The sequence below is a fragment of the Malus domestica genome, chromosome 14 (genome assembly GCF_042453785.1).
Source record: "Malus domestica chromosome 14, GDT2T_hap1".
Lineage (NCBI taxonomy): Eukaryota > Viridiplantae > Streptophyta > Magnoliopsida > Rosales > Rosaceae > Malus > Malus domestica.
Genome location: NC_091674.1, coordinates 27144312 through 27151899, shown reverse-complemented (window position 1 = coordinate 27151899; position 7588 = coordinate 27144312). Strand labels below are relative to the sequence as shown.

Sequence of the window (7588 nt, the reverse complement as noted above, 5' to 3'; positions counted from 1 at the left end):
GATAGACCTTGATTCTTGCAGCCGATCAAATATATTGTACGTGTCCACAGTTGTTGCAACAGATGAGAGTCTATATATATGTGGTTTACAAAAATGATGCAGCACAAATCTAGAAAGATAGAAACACTGTTTTCGGTTCGCCTTGAGTCCCACATTGGATCTGTATGGCTTTCAAAGAAAAGAGATGTACTAATGATTTAAAAACACCTCCCCATAAAATCATTTAAATTCACGCTGAGTGATCACTAACTGTTGGATCTTAATACAACAAGAGGAGAAAATATAACACAAAAATGATCACCTACTATTTGATTGAGATCGAACAATGAGAGACTATTATTTCTTTAGACCACGAGGTCCACAAGAACGGGCGTGCAAACAACACTATTAAGATCATTGTTCTAAAAATCCTAGCTTAGGGCTGCCTAGACGGTTGACCATCACTACGATTAATTCTTAGACGTTTAAAAAATAAGAAAGGGCGTCTAGACTTACTTAGGCATCCGCCTAATCCGCCTAGGTCATGACTCTCACTTAGACGTAATATAGATACATTTTTCTATAACTTATAAAAGACTTGTTGGATACTTGGATGAACACTCATTATACATTGTTCCAATGTTTTCAATATATTATGGTATTTTATAATTTCTTTTTTTGTCAAACAAATGTTCTGGTATTTTATTTATTTTTTTTTTCAAATGATAGATTTGTTAGATTAGATGTTAGATTAGAGTCGATGGGGTTCAAACCCATGCCGTTGTGCAACAATCATCTCCACCACTATGGTAGAGGGCTACTTGCAGTATTTTATAATTTATATATCATTCTATTTTATAATTTATGTATTACAACAAAATTATATTATTTTTTTAAGAATAATAAACATTTATATAAATGTTATATAATAAATTTAGCTAAAAAAAAAACCACCTAGGCCTCTATGCACCGCGATGCCGCTAGCTAGCACCTTGCGCTTTTTAGAACAAGAACGACAACTGAAATAAAATACGTCAACATGACAAGTCATAAACCCAAACTGGGCTTGAGAGGCCCCTTTTGTCCCGACAGGATCTATCAGCCCACCGACATCGTTTCATCGCACCAAGTAAAAGAAATGGCCCAAACTATTTGAGAATCGAGGCCCGTTAATTCAACAAGCACAAAAGAACGCGGGCCCCGAAATCCGGCGCGCAAAACCGTCGTCAGCGACAAGTAAAAGAAACCAACGCCCCGAACCCGTCACACCAGAAAGCGTTGCCGATCGCCGAGCTCGAAAATGGAGGAGGCAAAAGCGGCGGCGTACTATGACGAGCTGACTCGGCGGGGCGAAGGAGCCGCCAGATTCAAACAAGGCCTCGGCTTCTCTTCGGCAAACTCGGATTCCGAAAATGCCTCTGAGCGCGGCTCAGCGCTGCCGTATTCCACCTCGTCTTCCTTCCTCAGTAAGTTTGTTAAGGCGTCCAGCCCGAAGAAGGAGTCGGAGCTTCAGAAGCAAGCACAGATTGAATCCATACAGAACAAGCTCAAGAGGAAGAAGGCCAACGCGGCGGAGGAAAGAGAGAATAGGCAACCGGCTAGGGTTTCGGAGAGAGAGAATAGGCATTCGAGGAAGCGGAGCAGGAGCAGAGAGAGGCATTCGATTCGGAGAAGTAGGAGCAGAGAGAGGTATAGAGAAAGAGATAGGGGTAGAGAGAGGAGGAGGATGAGGTCTGAGAGCGATTCCGATGGAGGTAGACGACGGAGATCGAGAAGCCGGAGTCGGAGTCCGTCGCCTCGGGATCGGAGAAAGGAGCGGAGGAGGAGTCGGAGCTCGTCACCGAGGGAGAGGGGTTCGGAGAGAAGCAAAGGTAAAGCGGGGAAGGAGAGGAATGGAGGCAGTGCTGATCATTCCAAGTTGATTGAAGGCTATGATAAGATGGTATGATTAGTTTGGTAATTGTAATTTACTTGTTGTAATTCATCAATGTCAGGAATCAGGCTCAAGTCTTTATCAATCTTAGATAAATGACACAGTGAATTCTTAATAAGTTTACTAATTTACATGTGAAATCCTTGATAAGATGACTAATTACTCGTTATTTTGGGTTTTGATTGTCAAGTATGATTAACAAACTGTTCTTTTGACATGATCAGTCAGCGGCCGAGAGAGTGAAGGCGAAGATGAAGCTTCAACTTGCTGAAACTGGTGAGCTATCTGATGTTATAGTGCATTAATTTCTAAGATATGGGTTTGCTTGGAGCTGTGCGTTATAACATTGTGTGTTCTTAAATGCAGCTGAGAAGGATACGACGAAAGGGATGGGCTCGGGTTGGGAAAGATTCGAGTTCAACAAAGATGCACCACTTGATGATGAAGACGTTGAAGGTTAAACATCTATAAACACCACTGGATTTTATAAAGTGAAGATTGAATTTTGTTGCTTTGCATTACTTCTGTTTTCTCAATCAGATGGATAATCATCTTTATGTTCATATTTTGGTGAGAAAACCGGGATATGGTTGCAGCTATAAATGCCGCTACATCTTATTGCCCGGCCATACTTGTAACAAAAGATTATCATTTCAAGCATACACTTTGATTGCTCTATAGCCTTACAAAGTAATTTAGTTTTATATGTGGCATATTAGTTATTATCCAAGATCAGAAATCTAATTAAGCGGTCAATTAGCAGAGCATTGGATCTATCAATCATCATAGGTTAGATTCAGAAAGAAAGGCATGATTAGGCATCCTTGACATGAGACTTGATAATACTGCCACACTGATTTATGTAGCTTTTAAGTTGTAACTCAGAATATATCTTGGCCGTCTGATTAGAGCAAAGTGAACTGATTGTGCCTGTTTACCTTTTTGTATAGTTGCTGAAGATGATGCAGCATTAGTTAAGCACATTGGCCAAAGCTTCCGGTTTTCTGCAGTTGAGGTATGTGCATCTGCGATCTTCCCGCTAGTTTCTCATTTGAGTTCCAGTTCTATGTTCATGTCACCTTACATTTAGAAATCTGGCTTGTTAAAGATGACCTGTAGTTTCTGATGTTATTCATTTGATTGTCATCGTGTAGACAAAAAGGGAGGAGCAGCTCAGATCTGCTCATGATGAGGCTATGTTTGGTGCATCAGATGATCGACCGACCATTGTGATGGATAGTGAGATTGAGGCAGAGAACAACATAAACGACAGCATAGAAAGTGAGCCTACAACTACAAGCCTCCTGAGTGAGAAGGTAAGTTGAAGATTGCTTGTTGCTAAGCGACGTGTTGATGTGGGTTATTTTTTGGACTCTCCATTATATTTGAAATGATCTGCCATTTCTGTAGGTACTTTCAAAGAAACAAGGTTCATGGCGTGATCGTATACGTGACAAAGGGAATTGACATGGATGACTTGGGATAGGTCTTCTCAAATCCGGTTCATATACCAGATGCAGATGTCATGTTGACATAATCTGAAGTCAAGTTGAGATCTGAAATGGCGATGGAAGGGGCTGACATGGATATCGGCATGGAACATTCTAATACTACCATTTTGAGTTTTGATATGAAGTTACATGATGGAGTTGACAACGGAGATGCACTGAAGTTAGTGGAAAGAAGCTTCTGCGTTGAAGTTAGAGGCCGAAGAACTTCCTTCGTCGGATCATTTATTCCGAGTCATCCCTGTGTTAAAAAACAGCACTTCTAGAGGGTATCCCCGAGTCCATGCTCCTTGATAGAAAGAGCTTTGAGTATATTGCCTGTAGTTTGGCCGAGGAAAACAGTGGCATTGTAGTCGTATGAGTAGGCCACTAGTTGTACTCAAGGTTCTAAAAATCGCTAGGCGCTAGTCGGGCGGCGGGCAGGGGGGCCTAGCGCTTAGGCGGCTAGGCAGGGGTCTAGGCAGATTTATGTAAATTTATTATATATCTTGTAAATAAGTGTCTATTTACACTTAAAAAAAAATTATATTTGTATGGATAATAAAAGAATGATAAAATGCAAAAATAGAAGGTAGAAGAATACATAAATTATATACATCCAAAGAGTTCAATTTTTAAAAAACAATAAGCATATAATCATAATGAGGCGGATTTGGATGATAGACTAAATTCTTCTTGTTCATGAATCATGATCCTTGTATTGGATTAGATATAGACTAAATTATTTAACCTTGTTGTATCTAGTTTATTTATTCTTTGTATGTATCCCCTCAAAAGTGCTCCAATTTGTTTCACTGTTGGATGAACTTGTAGTAAATCCATCATTTGCAAATTAGGTACATCATTTCCATAAGTATACCACCATGAAACCAAAAAAGAAAAAAGCACACAATATAAAAAAAAAAAAAAAAAAAAACCACCTAGGTGCCGCCTAGCTCTCCGCCTAGGAGCTGCCTAGGGCCGCCTAGCTTCCAGCCGATTTTTCCAAACGTCTTGCCCAAAATCGGGGCAGGGCTCCACCGCCCAGCGCCGAGACCGATTTTTAGAATAGTGGTTGTACTTGAATTGTACGTGTGTTCGTGTATGATGTTTTAACATATTTTAATACTAGATTTGGTTGTGAGTTTAGAGATGTGTGTCTGTTGAATAGCTGAGTTCTCATCCAATATTAGCCACTAAACAAGACCAAAATCTTAATCACTATTATCCACATAATAATTGTGATTGTGCTGTAGAAGATACACGTTAATTCAACTATTCTAGTTTGGTAACAAAAGAAAAATCCAACTATACAAGTGATAATATGGACTTATTCAAGCCAAGCGAACCTGATTAGTTTCGTCTTTTGAATGAGAACAAAATGAGAAAAACTTGGGTGCAACCGTCCAATCAATGACATGAATAAGTTTTCTTCGGATCCTTTATCGAGTACATGTTAATTCCAAACTAATAGCATTAGACAGCAACAAGTCGTTGTAGTATAGTGGTAAGTATTCCCGCCTGTCACGCGGGTGACCCGGGTTCGATCCCCGGCAACGGCGCAACAGTTTTTCCTTTTTATACATATTTTAAGTCAGACCTCAGGAGGGCCGATGGAATTACGTGTCGCATTCTTATTTGCTGAACGGGAGACAGCAAGTGGGGCACCCCACTCCGGAGACAGCCAATCAAAGTGGCGGCTCGGGTGGTCTTTCTTCCTTCCTTGGTCCCTGTTTTAGCATTTCAAGCCCTCATCGCATTTTTCTCTCCGGTAATCTCCGTACGGTGCGTTTCAATCAATGGCTGCAAATCGCTGGCTGAGGCCCGAGGTGAGCGCAGATCAACCTCCGAGATTTGATCCTTTCGTCTTGTACCAGATCGGCTTTGATTTTGTTGGCTGGGCTTTTAATCCGGCGTCGTATTGTTTGTGTGTATGTAGGTTTATCCACTGTTCGCGGCCACAGGGGTCGCCGTAGGGATCTGCGGGTTGAGTCTGTTCCGCCATATCACCATCAACCCTGAAGTCAGGTACGTCTCTCTCTAAATTTGGACTGCAGAGCTTAATGCTTTAGAATTAGATTGTTGCTAGTCTATGTGTTCTATTTGTAATTCGTTTATTTCTGTGCTATGCCAATAACTTATCAAATTCACCGATATAAAAATCCCCGCCTAGACCGCCCGGCCTAGCTGGTCCAGACTTGCTAGACACATGCTTAGGTTGCGACTCAACTAGGATTGTATTCAATTGAGATTTTAAAGGATTTTTAATTCTTTTAATGAATCTAGGAATATTCTATCAGGATTTTAAGTGATTTCTAAAATTCAATGTGTATTTAATCAGGATTTTAAGATAGTTTATTAAAATCCTTATAAATCTGGATGTATTTAATTAGAATTTTAAAGAAGTTTATAACATTCTAGTTGTATTCAATTAGAATTTGATTTTAAATAATTTCAAAAAGTTGAGGAATCAGCGGGAATTGGAGAGAATTTGTAGTGTATTTTAAGCATCTACAAATCTCACATCTCCCCATGAGATTTTGAAGGAATAGAATAAAAATTTTACATGGAATCTCTACAAATCAATTAAACTCCATAAAAATTCATGAATTTATAAATCCATTAAAATCTCTCCATTTCCCAATTGAATACACCCCCCATTAGATAGGAAATAGATAATTTTTCTTTTGCATTATATTATTTTCAATAAATTGTAAGAAACTCTTTAAACACTTAAATAAACACACATTATATATTTGCTCAATGTTTTCATTATGTTCTAATACTTCATAATATAATTATATATATTTTTAAGTATATACAGACATTTATTTATACAAAATACAATAGATTTACTTAAATCTGCCTAGTCCGCCTAGGTGCCTGTTTAGGCTCCGCCTACCCGTCTAGGCACTAGACCTCAACCCCGCTGTCCAATTAGCGCATAGCGTCTTTTAGAACCTTGCTCAAATTAGATGAATATTTCCAAGACGTAAAAACCTTAATTTTATTATCAAATATTTGGGTTTAATTTAACCAAAGTGGGTGGTCTAAATTGATTACAAGAGAGGCCAAGTAAATTTTTGTATACCAAAATAAGCCGATTTTGTGATGGATATCGGGATGGGCTCGTTCGATGCTTAGAATTGGAGTGTATTGGATTATTTATTATATTCAAGGTGTTTTTGGACGAAGGAAAAAGGGAAATTTGTTCAACTTGAAGATAGAAGATAGATTACTAATGAATGAAACTTGTTCCCAACAAATCCCGCAAAATGGTAGGATTAGAAGGGATACGTTTTCTTCATTTCTAATCCCCTCGAAACAAATAATCATTTGCCTCTACCTTTTAACACATTTCCTTCACACCGAACGAGCCCTCAAAGTGTTCGTATATAACATGCCCAGTTTGTAGTTAAAGCTCCTTAAATCTTTCAAGCTAGCGTACGTGGTAAATGTGAAGAACAACTCATGCAAGTGTGTGGTATTTTCTTCTTGTTCTGTTGGTTCTCTTCACTCTTACAAACCTGAAAGAACTATGAATTTGATGTGAAAATTATACTGGATGCCGTAGCGTATGGTGATACCATCTCTTTTTTCTTTCTGAATCAGAGTGAGCAAGGAGGGCAGAGCTGCTGGAGTATTGGATAATCACGCCGAAGGAGAAAAGTACAAAGAGAATTTCTTGAGGAAATTTGTCCGCAACAGGGCACCGGAGATTATGCCAGGCATCAACGGTTTCTTCACGGACCCGAAAAATAATTGAACTGGTTTGAGTACCGGCTGAGAGAAGAAGAGGCCAGAGATTGAGACTCAGTAATTGCTACGAGTCGTTGGAGCTTTAGAGGTTGTGTTTAATTTATACTTACTATGTATTTGAAATAATGTGAGTGAATGACAATGTGCACTTGAATTTAGTTTTATTTGTTTTGATTAATTGCCTTTCCTGCATCGTATAGGATGGATGTTGCTTGCTTTTGGTGAAAATGTTTTTGGAACCAATTTTTAATAAAAACGCAAGTGAATTCTAGAAAAGCAATTGAAATGCTTTTCGTGCTTCTTTCAAGAAGCAGTTCAAGTGCTTTTGGAACTCAACAACATTTATTTCTAAAAGGTTTTTTGTCATTTTAAAAGCACTTTTAAACCAGCATTTACATTGTTTTGGCAATGGCAGATAGGCAACCCAGTG

The 7588-nt window shown here is 38.9% G+C and overlaps 2 protein-coding genes and 1 non-coding gene across 4 annotated transcripts; all 3 read left to right on the top strand.

Annotated features, from left to right (window-relative positions):
* Positions 1-1167: 1167 nt before the first annotated feature.
* On the top strand, positions 1168-4015 carry LOC103431170 (uncharacterized). 2 transcript variants are annotated; one of them, XM_070812442.1, is made up of 6 exons: positions 1168-1921; positions 2137-2188; positions 2279-2368; positions 2863-2921; positions 3067-3228; positions 3323-4015. In XM_070812442.1, the coding sequence occupies exons 1-6, from the start codon at positions 1280-1282 to the stop codon at positions 3377-3379; spliced, it is 1062 nt and encodes a 353-aa protein (XP_070668543.1). In that variant the 5' UTR covers positions 1168-1279; the 3' UTR covers positions 3380-4015. The 2 variants fall into 2 exon arrangements, with proteins under 2 accessions (XP_070668543.1, XP_017186650.2); XM_017331161.3 differs by having other exon boundaries at positions 1170-1921; positions 2863-2927.
* An 874-nt stretch (positions 4016-4889) lies between these two features.
* On the top strand, positions 4890-4961 carry TRNAD-GUC (transfer RNA aspartic acid (anticodon GUC)). Its single transcript has one exon. It is a non-coding gene; the product is annotated as a tRNA-Asp (tRNA).
* Positions 4962-5020: 59 nt separating this feature from the next.
* LOC103415246 (uncharacterized) lies at positions 5021-7336 on the top strand. Its single transcript, XM_008353584.4, has 3 exons — positions 5021-5228; positions 5339-5427; positions 7012-7336. Exons 1-3 carry the CDS (start codon positions 5199-5201, stop codon positions 7163-7165), a joined length of 273 nt encoding a protein of 90 aa, XP_008351806.2. The 5' UTR covers positions 5021-5198; the 3' UTR covers positions 7166-7336.
* Positions 7337-7588: the final 252 nt, after the last annotated feature.

Coding starts and splice junctions, on each gene's coding strand:
- LOC103431170 (XM_017331161.3), top strand. CDS start 1,280: ATGGAGGAGGCAAAAGCGGCGGCGTACTATGACGAGCTGACTCGGCGG. Junction 1,922..2,136: donor TTGAAGGCTATGATAAGATG/GTATGATTAGTT, acceptor TGACATGATCAG/TCAGCGGCCGAGAGAGTGAA. Junction 2,928..3,066: donor TCCGGTTTTCTGCAGTTGAG/GTATGTGCATCT, acceptor GTCATCGTGTAG/ACAAAAAGGGAGGAGCAGCT.
- LOC103415246 (XM_008353584.4), top strand. CDS start 5,199: ATGGCTGCAAATCGCTGGCTGAGGCCCGAG. Junction 5,229..5,338: donor ATCGCTGGCTGAGGCCCGAG/GTGAGCGCAGAT, acceptor GTGTGTATGTAG/GTTTATCCACTGTTCGCGGC. Junction 5,428..7,011: donor ACCATCAACCCTGAAGTCAG/GTACGTCTCTCT, acceptor TTTCTGAATCAG/AGTGAGCAAGGAGGGCAGAG.